At 39.7% G+C, this 18,894-nt stretch overlaps 1 protein-coding gene across 4 annotated transcripts in view; it reads left to right on the plus strand.

Annotated features, from left to right (window-relative positions):
- The window catches only part of SOBP (sine oculis binding protein homolog), a 134,860-nt gene that overhangs the window by 61,432 nt on the left and 54,534 nt on the right, over nt 1–18,894 (plus strand). For 3 of the 4 annotated variants that reach the window (XM_067546554.1, XM_067546553.1, XM_067546556.1), the window contains one exon: nt 14,718–14,813. The exons of the other annotated variant lie outside the window; for it this stretch is intronic. In XM_067546554.1, the coding sequence (XP_067402655.1) occupies nt 14,718–14,813 (96 nt within the window). The remainder of the gene's footprint in view (nt 1–14,717; nt 14,814–18,894) is intronic. 4 annotated transcript variants of the gene reach the window in all.

Below are 18,894 nucleotides of genomic sequence, written 5' to 3' on the forward strand. Positions count from 1 at the left end.
AAACTGTAGTTTTAATTGCAAATAGAATTAGAATAAGGACAACTCCATCTAAAAGGAAAAAAAACAGAAGGTAGAAAATTAAGCGAGCAGAGAAGGAAAGGGTATAGAGTGGAGTATATGTATATCACACTGATCACCATGGTATTTGAGAGACTTTATGAGAATAGCCAGTTAGTGATGCAAATACATTTTTGCCATCTAAGGAGGCTTGGAGAAGTCAGCATTCTCCGAAGTCGGAGTTTCAGGAACTGTGAGCTTTCTCATAATAGAAACAGCTGTTGTGTGAATTGATACCTGTAGGGTAGAGTAACTCAGGCCCACACCTCCTCCAAAAACTCTTCAACAATCGAGCTTTCCTAGAATATGTGAAGCAATGAGCTACCTTGTTCCAGTACAACCCAGAGGTATGAGAGTCTTTATTCTGATCCTGCCAGCCTTAGCCAATGTCTAGCATAAACAAAATGTTAGCCATATATTTTAAGATCACCCCCAGTCTGTGAAACCAGACAATTTTACACAAGTTAATAGATTTGTTAAATGTCAGTATTAAGGTGCTAAACAAACTAAATAAATTGCCCTTGCTGGAAGTTTACAGAAGTAACAGATGGAAAAAGTCTACTCAATCCAGCCAGTGCAGGATTGTTTCCCACCATATATTCCCACTGACTTCAGCCCTCAGAGCTGGGAGCTTCAGAGCTGTAGTAATAGGAATGGAATAGATGCACTGCTGCTTTTTGGTTTTGTGGGGAAGATTCCATCGTCACCTGCTCCTTGAAACCCCTCTCAATGACACAGCCTGGAAACTCAGGCCTGGGCACTTGGGAAAAAATTTGCATATTTGTTTGCATATCTCTAGCTGAAAGCTAAGTGCAGGCCCCGTGGATTGTTTTCTTAGAACAAAATAGTCTAACCTTTGTGACTCAAACCAGCAAAAGCCCCAATCACAAAGTTAAGGCTGACACTCCCTCTTTAGCTCAAGCCATTGTGTTTTTTAATCACAATGCCAGGAGTTGTCAGCTTTAACTCTGGCTTTTTTTGGCTTATGTCAAAGCCTAAGAAGTTATAGGCCAGCTTCTCCAGTTGATGTTTTTACTGCACAGAAGGCTTCACATTTTGTAAGCCTTTACAGCACAGCTGTGCTCAGAGATAAAACAGAATGTGTATACAATACAGTATGCATTCAACTGATGCACTAGATTCTTCCCACCATATGTATAGTGTGGTATGCATTTCACTCTGATACTTCACTGCCAAAACTGCCAGAAGCAAATAAACAAATGGCAAAAAAGAGACACACCATATGAGGCATTGCCAGGCATATGACCTAGACCCTTGCTGCTTTCAGAGGATTACAGGGGTCTGATTTTTAAAGCCTTGCATTCACTGCATAAGATTTCTTGCCATTGCAGACTGTGAAGTGTCTCAGTTGTTGCAGATGCACCTGTATTTTCCCTTTCTTTTCACAGCCAGTGGCCGCATCAGGTCTTTCAATTTCTCCCTCACATGTAACCCACATCCACTATCTCCAAAGCCAGTGGTTCAGCATCAACATTTTAAACCAAGAGGAACAATGGAGATGTATGTGAAATGGTTTAATTCTAGGCAGAATGTAGTGATGAAAATACACATAATTAGGATAATGGGAATAATATTACTAACAATTAATATGTGAAATAATGCCAGGGAGACAAATGATTTTTCCTTCTCCCTCCCCACAAAAAAGTCAGTAAGTTGCATTTCACAGACTGGATCACTAGGATGTCAGTAGTAAACTGACATTAATGTCAGTTGCATGCTTTGATTTAATTAATTTAGATTTTAATTCTATTGCCAGAGCTTCCATTCTGAGGAGGGAAAGGAGAAAAATTCCATAAAATCTCTCCCTTCTCATCAACCCATATTTAAGGGCATAACTGTTAACATTACTCCAGCTGTCCTTGGAGTGCTAGCACAGGGACGTGTGTGCCAATTCCAGTGTCTGTTGGCCCTTCTGACGTCCAAGCAGAACGTCTATCACTAGCCCGGTGATTATCTTTCTGGACCAATCCTTTGTCTAACCATAGAATTACTGATGGCTACAGGAGGGAAAAGAGACTTTATTCATTTTACAGCAATTTTAGTCTCAGTCTTTAAGAAGTGCTCCAAAGCAACAAGAAGCAACACCCATTATCCTCCCTGAAAAAGTCAGTACCCACTATATTAGAAGGTTTCTATTCATCAGAGAAGTGAGGCTCTGGAACAGCCTTCCAAAAGGAGTTGTGGGGGCAAACAATGCAACTAGGTGTAAGATGGAGGTTGGTAAGTCAAGGGACAGTTATATGACAGGGTCGCCTGCTATAGCATAGGACTGGACTCAGTGACCCAGGAGGCCCTGGTATGTAGGATGGGAGCCAGTAATGAGAACAAGCCTCTCTACATTTTGGTGGTGTTAGCTGTGGAATAGAGAAGACTGCTGGGTACATCAGCTAGGGACAATATTTAAGAGTAGCATTTTGCTTACAGGATTTACTTAGAATTGATTCTTTACTTGATGCTGATGCATTTTTGTTGCTGTCACTATACAGGAACTCAATTCCCATTAGCCTCGCAACCTGCAACTTTAACACATAACATAAGCAAAGACAATGGTCACATGCTTTGTCAGCTAAATAATGGGAAACAGGAGGTGCCGAGCACAGAGGATGAAAGGCTACATTTTTGTACAGGTCTCCATGGAGTCTCCTTAGACAGAGATGCCATTTCACATCTGCCCTAAAGTAAGAGACATAGTTCCTGTATTCTCTGCACTAAGCACAGGAACTGCAGGCTTTGATGTTACAGCACAATACAGCAGGATCAGGATTCTGGAACCCATGCATGGGCTTTGTACCCCTGCACATTGGGATGCCCAACATCCTACAGAACGGGTTTTTAGGGGGTGAGGCAAGGATCGATAGGGGAATAGGAGTGGGGTTAGTGGACCAGCTGCTACGTGGATCCCCCAGCCATTAGCCTCTCCACAGCAGAAGGGCTGCATTAGTGGCCACCAAAGAGTTCTCTGCTTCTGCATGGTGTGTGGTGAAGAGGAGAGAGTGGATTACTTTCCTTAGGCCTATGGAGACTCTGGAACCATAAAACCATCTGCCATTGCTCCAGATATCCCACATTTAACCTGCCCCACTCGATGAATACATTAAAGCATGAGGTCAGTAGGAAAGAGGGGCATTAACAAGTGTAGGCCAGGGAGAAAAAGTATGTTGTCAGATTAAATTTGAAGAGAGAGAAGCTGGAGAGAGCAGGAGCTGCAGAGGAGATGGCTATTGCACCACTGGTAATGAGTGTGTAGCCCACGTTAGGTAAGTGGGGGAAAGAAGGGGCTGGGAGGGAAATAAGTACAAGTGAGCTGGAACAAGCCCCTGGAGGCCTTTAAAAACAAGTGACATTTCAAAATGGACCTTGAGATGAATGAGGCACTTGAGGTATTGGCTGAGGCAGGGGTGATGAGTCCAGTTTTGGACTTCCCACTACAGAAAGGATGTGGACAAATTGTAAAGAGTCCATGATTAGGAGGCTGGAGCACAAGACTTATGAGGAGAAGCTGAGGGAACTAGGTTTGTTTAGTCTGCAGAAGAGAAGAATAAGGGGAGATTTGATAGCAGCCTTTAACTACCTGAAAGAGGATTCCAGGAGGGGTGGAGCTAGGCTGTTCTCAATGGTAGTAGATAACAGAAGTAGGAGCAATGGTTTCAAGTTGCAGTGGGAGAGGTCTAGGTTGGATATTAGGAAAAACTTTTTCACTAGGAGGGTGGTAAAGCACTAGAATGGGTTACCTAGGGAGGTGGTGGAATCTCCAGTCTTAGAGGTTTTTAAGGCCCTGCTTGACAAAGCCTTGGGATGATTTAGTTGGGGTTGGTCCTGCTTTGAGCAGGGGTTGGACTAACCTCCTGAGTTCCCTTCCAATCCTAATCTTCTATGATTCTATGTGGACAAATTTATTTGTAGATGTGAGGAGACACGGCAGCAGTGCTGTGGACATATCAGAGTCTGGGGAGGACACAGCGAAGGAATGTCCCCTATCTGCCTGACTAATTCATATGTAGGAGGAGGAAAGTTTAGAGAACAGGCAGTGGAGGCAAATAAGAGGGTAGAGTTGAGGAGGGAGACCGAGGATATGGTAGAATTGTTCGAGGTTGTGCCTTTGGTCTAGTAAGACCATCTTTGAGAATTAGAGTTTTTTTGCTGTGATACCAGTGCACAGCACTGAAAACATTAGCTCTTACCCAATATATTTCAGTATTCAAAGTACTGAAAATAATGATAAATGTATTCCTGAGGGCAGAGAAATACATCCTAGAATTTACCTGTGACTGTTACACAGGAAGTTTGCCTTAATGTCAAGCAGGCAAAGTTAATTCACTCAGTTGCTTCAATTGCAACAAAAAGAAGAATAGCCAGAACTGGATTTCTCAAATCCCATGACATGGTCGAAGGATAAAGTACACAGTCACTTCTCAATGTCTGAGAAGATCAGTGTGCTATCTACCGTCTCATGAGTTTGGAGAACCACTCTCCTAGGTTTTTTTGTCCTGGTTATATGTTGCTGGCATCCTGCCAGCTAATATTCTGTTGCAGCATTGCACATGGTGGCAGAAGACAGCAGAAAGCACAAGTGTGCTAGTGTTGATTTGGACTGAATTTCTGTCTAGTTCTAGGAACACACCGGACATGCTGAATTACATGCTATGTGTCAGCAGGAATGCAGCACATGGTAATAACTAATACTTTAAAGTTAGAAAGACAAGCTACCTGATTTCATACCAACCTTCACTGCTTTTAAAAATATAACTCAGAGTGAAGGGATCAAAATCTAAAGGTGCATAATCAAAGCAAGTGTTGATGGTGATGATCTGAATCCTTCACCTCCGGTTCAGTTGTCTGGCATTCTAATCAACGTCTCTCAACTCCAATCAGATTTTACTTTTCTCATACTTATAACTGCCACTATCCCACCTTTTAGTACAGTCATTCATCAACTTCAGAAAGACTGGAAGATGAAATGGTTGTACTGAAGCTTCTTCTCCTCCCCCACACCCCTTCTAATCCAAACTAAACTCCCTGCCTGTTAGGTTTTATAGAGGGGGGCTTTATAGAATGTTCATCCCTTCATGGAGATCTTAAAATTATTGTTATTAAATGTTATAGCCCTTAGATTTGAATATATTTAATGGACCAAGTAGCATGTCACCCATACCTGAAGCTGTGTCAGAAGTTTTGTCCTCTTTAAACACAGCTTCACATTGCCACACTTTGAAAGAAAGACCGTGGAGGATATGAAGGAGAATTAATGCTTCTCTCTGTCTCCCTCACACACAAACACATAGCATTAATCACCGCTTAACATTTATTAAGTAGTAGCCTGCAGGAACAACAGATTTAGGGGAGGGCTTTACCACCCAGAGTTGGCCTTTTCTTTCCCTTTCCAGGCCTATTTAGAGTTTGGAAATGTTTATACAGTACGAAAGATGGGAATTTAAAAAGGCCACTGAGTCTTTAAGGCTCATTGCTATCCTCTCCATTGATCAAATTTGGGTACCCCTTAATTGGATATTGACTGTTGTGAGGCTAATAAGATGAGCTGTCAGCCAAAGGGGAGATGAAGGTTTATTGTAATGGTACCTTGATCATGGCTAGTCTATAAAAGCCAGTGGGGAGAAGAGTTCATTAAACCAGTCAGGGATTGCTTTAAAAAAAAATGTATGCTCCAAGTCAAGTTGATTAATCTTTAATGTGACATCATGATCAGAGAAAAGGCTTGTTGCTAGTTCAATATTTACAGTCCTGTGAGAAGCTGATACATTGAAACAAATTCTTTAGGGACAGTGATTTGTTTGGTTTCTGGGCCTCAGCTAACCATAATCAACATTTGAGGGATTTCCCCCCCCCCTTTATTGTTGTTTTTATGTCCCCAACCCCCCTCTTCTCTGGGAGGCTAATTGGAAATGTTTGCTTTCCCTATACATGAGCATCTTATCTGTATTGTGGAATCCTTGTAATAATGGGATCAATTGAAAGGAATACTCAAGCTACGTGACAATGAACCACACAAAATAAATTCAAGAAAGCTTTTGTCTCATAAATTAAAATAAACAAGAAGCACAAAGAGAAAGAGATTGTCAGGAACATTTGGCTACACTGGTGTTAGCTAGTCATTACAAAGATGGAATCTGCTAGGAAGCATGTAGTATATTTTCATTTGTGTTCGAGCTGTATTTTAGGCTGATAGTGAATGTGCTGCAATAACTGTCAGGCACACTCCATTACCGTCCCTCAATAGGCTCTATCATTAATCAGACATCAGATCAGCAGAATAGCCTCATGTTTATTAAAGTTCCATGCAGCTATGACTTGACGAAGAAATGTTCACAGGGGCAATAAACAAAGTTTATTTCAAATTATCCCAATGTTATGTATTTGTTATAATATTTACTCTCTGAAGATTCTGAATTGGATATTAAAAATGTATGATATGTGGCAAGGTTTGCGTGGTTTGAAAAAATTAGCTTTTGTGTCAGCCGCCTGAACGCTTCTCATATATCACTATACCATGAACGGTCAAAACAGGATTAGCAGAGAGAAGTCAGTAACAACAGAAACTGCCTATTTAATATCCAGTAAAGGAGCGGTTCTCAACCAGGGGTACATGTACCCCTGCGGTTATGCAAGGTCTTCCAGTGGGTACATCAACTCATCTAGATATTTGCCTATTTTTACATGAGGCTACATAAAAAGCACTAGCAAAGTCGGTACAAACTAAAATTTCATACGACTTGTTTATTTTGCTCTATATACTATACACTGAAATGTAAGTGCAATATTTATATTCCAATTGATTTATTTTATAATTATTTGGTACAAATGAGAAAGGAAGCAATTTTTCAGTAACAGTGTGCTGTGACACTTTTGTATTTTTAGGTCTGATTTTGTAAGCAAGTAGTTTTTAAGTGAGGTGAAACTTGGGGATACACAAGACAAATCAGACCTGGAAAGGGGTACAGTAGCCTGGAAAGGTTGAGAGTCACTGCAGTAAAGGAAAGAAAAAGATGGTATGTGCCTGAATTTTAAAGGGAAAATGAATTTCTGTAGCTTTACTTAGTTAACAGGGGATTTTCATTCGAAAATGTAAAAAGTGTTTCATGGTTAAGCACAGGACTGGCAGTACGAAGGCATGGGTTCTAGTTTTGGCTGTGCCTTGATTTGCTTGTGAACACAAGTTATTTAACCTCTCAGTGCATCAGTTTCCCCATATATAAAAATTAGGTTAATGGGCCAAAACTCAAGACATATTAAGCATCAGAGCAGTAGGTGCTCATGCCTTTCAGGACGTGGCTGAATAGTACTTCATACTTTACAGGCGTGTTGTGAGACTAAAGATGTTCATTAATGTTCATAAAGTGCTTCTAGATTGTTAGATGGAAGGTTCTATTAGTGTACAGTATTATAAATAATTTATAAAAGAAAATCCCGAGTTAAAAACCCATGGAGTATAATTGCTTATGTGTACCATATATGAAACAGACATTTAAAAAAAAAAGTAATGAATCCAGATAGTTGAGTCCTTCATTCATTGTTAGGGTCTTGACTGGCTCCTTAAAGTGCAATGAGATGAAAGGTATGATTTCAGTGCACACTAGAGTGATATTGTAATTACTACTTCTTACCTGATTCAGTTATAATGTTGCTTGCATTACAATGGGGCTTAGAGTTTGCATTTTAAATATAGACTGAAGGTAATTTTATACCAGAAAAATGTGACTGAAAAAAAATCCAGCACACAATATGATACCATTATGGGCCACAATCCTTGCAGGGTCATCTGTTGTTATTGATCATATAAAACAAAATTAACTGTTTATTAGATTTTCAACACAGAGAAGACAAATGTGCTCAAACTGTGTAAGAAAAAGAACGTGATGCTTTTTAGTAGCTGAGATCACTTTGATAGGGATTACATCAGAAACAGTTTCTGTCCTATTATTTCATGGGACAGCCCTGTCTCCTCCTTTGTCACAGTATATTTTCCTGGGGCAGTTTTTCTGAACAGAACTGCCTGTGTAACACACAGGGTCTTAATTTATCTTTTAAAATCAGACAGTATTTTGTATGTCGATGGAAAGGAAAGTTCCTAATGATGTGCTTCTCCAGTTTCTTACTACTAATAACCTCATGCCAGACCTCTGGCTCTTTAACCTGTATCCTCACCAAAACTATTATATTCCAGAACTCCCAACTTAGGGTTTTTAAATCCATTTCTGAACCCAGATTCTCTTAAATGTTGGGCTGTTCAGATTTGGTATTTGCTTTTTCGCTGTTAGAGAACACGACACAAACTCAGAGCCGACGTGGGTTTAGGGGGTTTTTTTTGGATCCATCTCTACTACTAAGTGATGTTTATAAACCACTATTTATCATCTTAAGACTCATCAATGACTTCTCCCGCTGGCAGACATCATCCTTATATCGAGAGAGAGCCGATGATGATGATTTATCAAATGATCCCAAAACACTAAACAGACTTTACCAACAAATAGACTGAAGTTTTGCCCTAGGTGCCTTCAGGGTGTTGAACTGCACCATCAGCTTGGACTCTGCAGCTGCAAAGATTAATTGAATCTCAAAGGCAGCTTTATGCCTCCTTGGTGACCACATAGCTCCTACATGATCAGAAAGCCCTCTCCTGCTGTCCCTGGCTGCCATTCATGGCAGTGATATCAAAGTAGGCTGTGTCTTCTGGAAAGCAAACTGTTGTGTGTAGGTTCCCCCAGCTGCATAGGAAGAATCATGGGAGGGGTGTGGGTATGGGCACACATCCGCCAACATTTTACTATTCCCTTGATGTCATCATCTGAGTTTCTAATATAAAAGATAAGCAGAAAGAAGGAGGGGAGGAGGGGAAATCAGATAAGCTTTTCTGGCCTCTCCTTTCTTTATGCATCACAAAGAAGTTAAAAAAGGGCACAGACCCAACTTCTATTTTCCTTTGCAGGTCACATCACCTCTAGTAGAGGGATTGTCTCATGGACTACTTCTCCTCCCCTTGGCGACCAAATAACATTCCTGTGGCAACTACAGCAGTTGTTTACACAGAAAAATAACATTAGGAAAGTAATGTATTTTTAGCTGTCTTTTAATGCATTTCATCAACTGGAAACAAGAGACATTAGCACCATGTGACCATCAGCTCTCCACAGCCCACCAGCAAGTGCTAAGAGGACCACTGGTGGCACACAGACCGCAGTTTGGGAACTATTTAATAGGGCCTTCATTCTAGCCTGGGGGAGTCATAAGAAAATAGACCTGAGAAGTAGTCCAGGACTGACTATTACAGTTGTGATTTTCAACCCCTGGTTTTCACTAATCTGACTTTTAGGAGACTTTATTAAACAAGTTTGGGGCCTATTTAAAAATACACAGTGGCTGTCTGAAAGGTGCTGAGAGGTTGGGAATGCTAGAAATAGTACCAGGGGAGATGGATTTATGGGCAGAGTGCAGGTGAGAAGGCCAAAAGGTTTTTAAAAAATTAAAAGTGGTTTATTGCCTCATTCTGTGGTTTGGGCAAAATCCGGCAGACGTATTGAGGCAGAACTTCCATAAGCATTGGTGGGAGTTTTCCCTAAATAGGGATTTCAGGATTTGTCCATTTATTCCATGATTGCAGAAAGAAAGGAATATATTCTATGGATTACAGTCCCCACTGTGGTCCCTGGTCTGCTCCTGGGGCTACACCTTGCTCAGGGCTTGTGGTGAGGCCCCGGTTTAGCCCATAGTTAGTGTACAAATATATTTATTTATGGAGTGAATATCCATAGTAGATGGAAGTGGAGAACTATTTTTACCATTACTGGTTGAAGTGAGTAGAGGAGCCACAGTAATAACTGATTAGCTGGGACAATGGAAATCCAGAAGACCATAGCATTTAAAGTATTAGCATCAAACTGTGGATTTCTTGCAAGCTTTGCTGTATTCTTCAAAAGATACGCTTTGCGAGGGGGGGAGGGAAGAGGGAGTTCCGTGACCTTCTGATAGAAAAGATAACTTTCACAATGAAAATGGAAGCACTGTTGTCTTTTTTGCATCTGTAGCCACACTGGCTGAAACAACAGCACCAAGAGTAAGGTGAACTTCCCCTGTTCATCTCAATGGGATGTTAATTTTGAAACCTAATTATATCAACTTAAATAGCAGCATTGTTAAACTTTTCCAGCTAATTGTCATACTAGAAACATCCAGTTATGCACATCTATAATGCGTCTGGATGTAACTGTCACATTGGGATGGTCCATCTGTTTGAAAGGGCATTTCACAGGAATTGGACTACAAGTTTTGACTATGCAAGTAGTCAAATGTTCTGTCAGTTTGGGTTACTGAGATATTTGCTATTATTGTCCTTAGCTATCAGGTATTTGAAGCATATTCAGCTAAATAGTACTGAATTAGCACTGAGATAACTTGTGTGATTTTTGTGCATTTTTCTAATAAAATTTGTCCCATTTTAGAGGAGGCAGCTAACTTTAATAAACCCAGTTTAATAAATAATTCAGCATGACTTGCCTTGGCCCCTATAATATTTAGAGGTACAATTTTTTAAAAAATCACCTAAGCCACTTATGAGCATTTAGTGATTAAGCACTTTTGAAAAATCTTACATTTAAGTACTAACTAATTAGGGTAAGGACAAATTTCCTCTCTGACGACTAAGGGAGTATGCAAAAAACCCGTACAAATGGATAAGAGCTTTGCTCTGTGGATCAAGGAGAGACTTTTGCAGTAAGAATAAGGTCAAGTAGAAACAAATATCCATGCAGAAATTCCAGTAGCTTGGGGAGGAGAAAATTCCTCTGCAGGTTGCTGTTGTTCCTGTTTGTTAAGAGAGACAGCCTTGAGTGAGTTATATATGTTTTTTCCTTGTGACTGAAAGAATATGGCTTACTGCTGCTTCATTTCCTAGGTAATTTGCACAGAACTTGAGTGGACACCACATAGAACTAAGAAAATCAGCCCATACCCACTGTTTAAAAAAAATGGTGGTAACCTGAATTTTAAAAATACTCATAAGCTGTTAAAAAACTTTACAGAGATATCTGGTTTGGACAATGTGAGTCAGCACTGTGGGTGGATGTGAGGTACTGCATATAACAATGACTTCTTGTATGGCACATTTTGTTCTGGGTGGTTTTAAGACCTACTCTAGGATATAGGATCACACATGGTGCTATCAGGGCAGCACAGGGATGCTGCAATGTCTAGTGATACTCTGGGTGCATTCTTTGGGACTCACTGAAGTGGAAGTTAAAGATGTTAGGGCCCTCTAGAAGCTGAAGGCCTTCCTTCTGTTAGTAATATGGATTCTGATAGGCTACCCTGGCTATCTTGTGGCAGTGCAGTTCCATATCCCCTAGACAAACAAAGAGTAGAAGGTCTGCAGAGGCATTTTGCTTAGTCACGTGGGAGAACAACTCCCCCACGAATCATGGGGTGGCATTAATGGTCTCATATGTGGTCAGCTGAATGGATCTGGCTTCATTGTGAGGTTAGCATTATCATGATGTTCAGCCTTTGAAGATGATGGTAGGGGAGTAAAAGAGAAGAAAGATACGAAGCAGGGATCACTTGGGAAATACAACAGGTTTTGATGTTCTGTATTTGCCTACACACACCCTGTTATCCACTGCTAAATAGGCATGTGTTTGTGAAAGGTGACCTAGAAAGATCGCCTTTCTTTCACTGTTTTGTCAGATTGGCTATCACAGATGATTGTCAAAGAGTTGACAGTATCAACTGTGAGTGAGTGAGACACACAAAAAAAGAAAATTCAGCTCCACTTATTTTATTTTAAAAATCCCATTGAACATCAGTATAGCCTTTTAAAAGTAATTTTCAATGGATATAGTCTTGAGGTGGATTCATGCACAGTAGTTGGGTATGGAGAAATAGTTCTGACCACTATGAATAAGGATTTTTATCAGTGGATTTAGAAAGTTGAATTATATTTACTTCTATCACAGACATAAATGGTAGCATGAATTAGCTAAACTGTTGTGGGTATAGGTGCATGTAGATTTTGCCCAAGAAGTTGTCAGAGACATTCGAAGTTGGATAAAAAACATTTGGATAGGCAGAGGAGGGTGTATTGGTGTGAATGACCTCTGCTTAATTGGCAATTTTGGTTAGATGGGCTGGGTGAAATAGGGTTTGTCTGTGTATTTTGGCACACCCACATAACACAAATCTCTATTTAGTTTTATAAGGTGTGTGTACTTACAGATTGCAGCACTACATGTCTACAGAAGGTTTCTGACAAGTTAGAATCTGTATGCTGTCATGAACAGGCTATTACAAAGGGGTGTCTTTAGAGACAGTATAACTTGTGTTCTGTGGAAGCCATGTAGCACCTCAGAGCCTTACATGATCCCTGTGCTGTTCCTACAGAAAGATAGATAGATCTCTCATGTATTTGGGTATTGTAAGTTTTCTTTTTTGACAGAGTGGTTTGAAAGGTAGGCACTTAGTCAGTAGCCCTATGCTGCTAATTTGGGACACAAAGCCAATGAGCTCAAATTCCACATGGAGAGGGCAGCTCTCCAGCTGCATTTGGGGTTATTTGGAAGAGTGGTATGAGCGTAAGGCCTGCTACAGGCCCTTAATTAAATCCTCCTACCTCGTGGGAGAGAGAAGGAGAGGGAAGGACAATGCACACATTCAAAAAGGGAAAAGGCAGGTTACACAACACAGTCTAACCTGGACATGCTTCGTGTTGCACAAGGCAGGATGGGTACGTTTACTGCGCTGGTGGGGGTTTCATTCTTAAAGTGAAGAGTTAAAAGAGACACAGCGAACTTAAATCTAATCAGTTAAAAAATGAGTTCAAAGTAATTTCAGGTACTTCACATGCTTAAGTTCTCTGCCAGTTTTTTGTGCGTTTACAATCACATTTAAAAAAAAAATTCTCCTTCCTCAGCTGGTCTGTGAGAGATCCTCACAAACAAAAGGGGAAATTGATTGATAGATTATTTGGAGGGAAGAGTGAAAGTGAATAGACAAAAAGTACTGCAAAATATATAAAGTAAACAAACCTAGCAATTTCCCCCTTCATCTTGTAGTACAAATAATGAGTTATGCCATGGTTACCTTAGCTATTATCTGTCAACATATTCAGACAGATGAATGAATTTTAAATTGATAGCATTCCTGTGAAGTGATGTCTGCTAGCATTCACACCACAGTTAAGGACCTTATTCAGAAACCATTGGAGTCAGTGGGCTTTGGATCAGAGATAGATGCTATCTTTAAAACGTCAATATGGTTAACCCTATCCTTCCTCTTTCACACCCCAAACACCTTCCACCTCCACAAAGAGAGACAGAAGCTTATTTGAAGATGAGCAACAAGTTATAGAACTTACAAGGTGCAAATATCTTTCATAAATGCCAACACTAAAAAGAAAAAATTCTCAGAGCTCTGAATATGACACACGGAAACAGACAGTTCACACTACATTAAGGAAGAACAATATGTAAGTGCTGTCATAGCTTCATAGATGTGTGTTCATTGTTTTTATCTCTCCCCCATCCCCCAATCCATACATTACAACAGGTAGTTCTAAGCTATTCCTTTTGCAGCAGCCATACGTTTTATCTAAAAAGACAGAAGACCGAACTACTTGCTGCTTACTGTATGGCTTTACTGTGTTCCTTTTTTTTCCCTCCCTAGTTCATTCGGGGCTTATTTAAATAAGCTGGCCAGGAGCCAGAAGCTCATCATTTTAATGCAGTGTAAAATGGAATATGCATAATTATATGCAAGCCATATGTGAGTGAGACAGCTCAGCTGTGAATTTTAGGAGGCTGAGAAAGAGTGAACAGTCAGGATTAGATGAGATGAAAGCGGAACAGAGTGCAAGTGTCACCCAAATGAATGGTGTAATGAGTGTGTTGCTGACACTCCTCCTTTCACCTACTTCTCCCTTTTGCTTTAACTCTAAACCAGAAAATGTTGTAGATTAGAAGGAAAATACTATATGCAAGCACTATTGCTAATAGGCAATGTTAATGTCTCCATTTAAACTTCAGCTTTCTTAATTGACAGTGTAGATCCAAATAACTAGTAACTTTTAATGCATCTTCTTAATTAAATATTTTACCACATTTGATTGAAGAATCATTGTTCTTGTTAGAGGATTGCTCTTTTCAGAGCTTTACTTAAAAATGGAGGGAGAATCCACTTATCTTTAATAGTATTACATGTAAATTATGAGTATGAAAATCTATTTTTAATGGCCTTGCTGTTAAAATGAAAATAGAAGTACATTATCTAGGAATTGCTTAAGCATGTCAAAAAAAAGTTTAAACAAATAAGTATGTAATGTAATCCTGAAAAATGCAATGAAGTAAATTGAAACCCTTAAGTGATAACAATTTCCAGCTCAAATATTTCATTTTGGGTTTGTTTCTTGTTGTTTTAATTATTACACCACAATGAATTTGCATGTTCAGCCTAAACTATGTAACAAACAGCATCCCAAGTTCTCATATCTAAAAGGTGTACTGCGTATTTAAACAAACTTTTAATAATGTTGTATTTTGGGATTCCCGTTTGTTTTAATGATCTGAGCTGTTATGCTTTTAGCTATTTTTTCTTCCATTATTGTAAGTCCCTAAATAGGCCATTATATTTCCCTTCAGGCTAGAGATGAAGATGGACATGCTGAAAATTTTCCCCAGCAGCACTATGCTAAGGAAACTCCAAGGCTTGCCTTCAAGAATAACTGCGAACTACTTGTAAGAATAACATACTTACAACAAGTCTAGATTGTTACTTTAGCACAGTGAAAATAGTTTTCTGAAAGGCTTTTGTTCATGATTACATACGTTATGAAATATTACAGCTTTTTACCTGTATAGAGTTCTAATGCTAATTCTGATATCACTGAACAATTTTAAGATCTCAAATTGTTTGCAAATATTTTATATCTGATTATAGAACTTGAATGGCCTTGTCTTATTATCTTGTCTTGTACAGTAGTTCATAAGGAGCCATGAAGGGAATGGCTAGTAAAGCACAAGGAAAAAAACAAAAACAACAAAAAACCCATCAACCCCTCAACCCACAAAAGACCCCCGCCCCAATCTTAGCTCTATATTGTTTTCAGACACTATTGTAATATTTTGTTCTGCTAGGAAACACAGCAGAGCTGACACGCAGTACTCCCTTTAGAATTCAACTATTCCTCTACATTTTAGTGAAATTTAGTCAGGCACTTTCCCCTTCTTGTCTTCTGTGGGGAAGAGCGAAAGCCAGCAAAGTACTGACAAGGAGCCTGGAATGTTTACAAGCCGTAAGAGAGATGATATCAGCTGTGAAAGGATCTCTGTTCCAAGGCAAGGTTAATTTGCTGTTCATTTTAGCATTTGCAACTAGGCAAGATTAAAAGCAAGCAGGAATGCCTATTATATTTCTATTAAATGAATCTGTTGAGACCTAATGTTCTTGATTAGCTTGCAAAAATGAGTGCTCCACGATGAATTTCTCTGTTTACCGAAAGTAAACAGAGAATGAATTGTCATTTATTTAAAAAGAGATTTCACGCATTGACTTTGAAAATGGAGCTTTTGATTAATTTATAGAACTTTTCCCTAAATTTCCTTTTCTTTCCAGCAGCATTAAGTAAATACTGTACCCTTATTTGACTGAGTGGAAATATTTGGGGAAAAAGGAGAATACTCAGTTTTATTTTGAAGCAACTTACAGACTTTTTTTCTAATTATAAGTATATAAAAGGAAATGGGGGACTGGCTGCAACTTCTCTGCATCAGCAAATCCCCTCTACAGAAAATGTAGGGCCAGAGCTCTCAGTCCCACAAGTGCAGCTCCCCATGGAAGTTAGTCCATTACACTCAAGTAACTAAGTGCAGAAATCGGTCCCTGGGGTTTATAAACAAAGGGCGGGATTCTGCAGTCCAGCTGAGCTGTGCTTGGCACAGGACAGAGGAAATGGGGAACAAAGGTGGCTTTCATCACCTCTGTTTTCTCTCCAATCTTAGGACCAGCATGGGATCTGTCCAGTATCCAGCATAAGACAGAGCAGTGCAAGTCCCCAAGGGGTCATTCCAATGAGTTAGAATAGCCAAAGCACAGACACACACTGGCCATGCTCCTGTTCCCTGGGAATGCCCCCTACAACCAGGCCAGGAGAGGGACTGGCTTAGAGCCACAGTGGTAGCAATATGTCACCATAGGATACCCTTTACTAAGGAATGTCTCCGCTAGCTGGTTAAGATGTTTTCCATCTGCTTTGTGCCACTCTGTTACCCACAAGGGCCAGAGTCATCCCTAATGGAATGCCACTTGAACTAAAAGATGTTACACCAGGCATGAATCTGGGCCTCAAGAGCTGATCTTGTTCCCACTGAGGCCAACTGCAAAGTTCCTATTGATTGAAGTGGGAGCAGGGTTAAGTGACCAAAGGCCAGGAAAAATAAGCCTATATATAATTATTCCCCAGCCTCGCCATGTTTAATCTACTGAACAAAAGGAGTTGCATTCCTTAATGGTCACACCCAATTACAAGAGTGCTAGGGTATGTCTACATTGACAGTGGCATTGTTGGTGCTGCTGGATCGATTCTTCGGGATTGATTGAGCGGCAGTGGAGACCCACTCAGTCGATCTGGAAGTCAACGGCATTAATCACCCCCACAAAAAGATTAACGCTGTGTCGACGGGAGTGCATTTCCTGTCGGAACAGCGTAGTGGGGATGCCTTGCCATTTAGAAGTGAGGAAGTCAATGGGAGATAAGCAAGCTACTCTACATAGCTTGCATATCTCCTGTCGACTGCCTCTGAATTTCGCTGTGAGTGTAGACCAGGCCTCCTCAGGCCTGATACTGTGCATTCTCAGCACATGCAGGACTGCCACGGAAGTCAACAGGAGTTTTGAGTACATAAGGAATGCAGGATAAAGCCTATGACACAATACACTAACATTGTCTGGTCCATGAAATAATTCAGTTATTAATTCAAATGAAACTTGTCTTTCTTTTAAAACAAATCAATGGAGCAACTAATGCCCAGGTCAAGCATTGTTTTAATGTACAGTTACATTTCCCCCTATCAATCTGTGTTTAAAATATTGTATTATTGCATAACTCTTGTGGTACTCGGCAAAAGCTCTGAGTCATCCAACCTAGTATTTTGTCCTCCATGTGCTTTCTGGACAGGTTTCAGTTCTTTTTTAAGGAAGTAATAAAAGTAATTTGTCATAGTTTTATTTTTCCAATGCTATTGAGAAAAAGAGAATTGGCAGAGATGCTGCCTGAAGTCAATCTGCATTGAAAGAAAGAGGACAAAAATTATGAATATGCACTTCTGCTATCATGAAAGATATACTTAGACAATATCTCTCTTTGAAAATATGTTGGTACCAGTCTTTGGAGATAATGGAACTAGTATTACTATTACATGGATAGGATGCTAAATGTTTTACAGTCAGGTAGTCATTTTACTTATATATTTCCATTGATTCAAAGCTATGTTATGTTAAAATATGGTTGAAAATAAATAAATTGAAAGTTAAGGCAGCCATCCAGGCAGATAGAATCTCTATCTGAAGTGCTAGTCAATATTTCTATATTTTTATAGGCAATTTTCTCCCGGACAAGGGGAAAAAAATAGAAAGAAAGGAGAAGGAAAAAACAAAACAAACAAAACAGGAAGATTGTTTCCCAGTGGAAAAAGCTTAACCAGTCATTAACAGTGGGAGGCAAATGTTAGTTTCCTGCTTTTTATAAAGCAGTGAAGAGTTAAGACGTTAAATGAAAGGGAAATTGAAAATTGTTTGTTCTTTTCAGAATCCAGAAATCCTTGGAGTTTTCTTAGTGCAGTTTAGAGTAAGTTTTATAATAGCCTGTCAGATGAAATTGGAAGCTGAAGCTCAAAAGTGCTTTCTTAGCTTTAGGGTTCAGCTGCATTTTCCAAGTGCAGTCTCTTCTGTGTGGGAAATGCTTCTGCTCTGAGGGTGCTGCCAGGATGGATCTAGGGGATCAAGCACTCATGGGTTCTGTATGCTAGTGCACTCCCACAAGAACAAGAGTACCTGGTTAGAATGTTAATATCCTGGGTCACAGATGCTCATTGAAAGACTTAACCCTTAAATACTTGGATAGATTTCTAAGTATAATAATAATCTAAGCTATTACAAATTGCATGCTTTCTTCTTTGCTTATTTCTTCATTGCTGAAGAGAAGTATTTTGGCTTGTTAGGTGCAACTCAGTTATTTAAAAAAACAGACAGCTAGATAGGAAGTAGAAGGAAGAATAAGTTATTTAACAAAAATTAAAGCTCTGAGTGCACATGGTAGCTCTGTGTGTTAAGAAAGCAGTGATAATTAAAAATGTAGTTGACATAAAAATCCATTGAGCAGTTATGGGATTACTTTATGGTATTGCTTTCCCACTTTAAATCCAAAATGCGTTATGTGCCATCACATTTAATGCAGAACACAGAAAATATTAAATTCAGTGAGGATATAGAATTTTCCTTGTGAACTTTCAGTCATTTTGAAAATTAAATTTTCCTAAGGTTAGCAATACATGATAAAATCTTGGGAACTACATAATGCAAATATTTTTAAAAGAACCAGGCCAGCATGGTGGCTTGGCTGACAATGCAATCCACTGCCAGGCTTCCCTACATCGTGACTTAAATTTCTCAGCAGCTGGGAGCTTTTATACAGGCACACCTCTTTGTTTCCAGGAGGAAAGGGCAGAGTATAGTCCCTTGGAAACTGATTGTCAACTAGCAGTGCAATCCAGCTAGTGCTGGATGCTGGGAAAGAGATGGGATTAAAGAATGAAAAGGGGT

Source organism: Emydura macquarii, unplaced genomic scaffold (assembly GCF_026122565.2).
Source record: "Emydura macquarii macquarii isolate MOO-44397 ecotype Brisbane River unplaced genomic scaffold, CSIRO-AGI_Emac_v2 contig_1146, whole genome shotgun sequence".
Lineage (NCBI taxonomy): Eukaryota > Metazoa > Chordata > Testudines > Chelidae > Emydura > Emydura macquarii.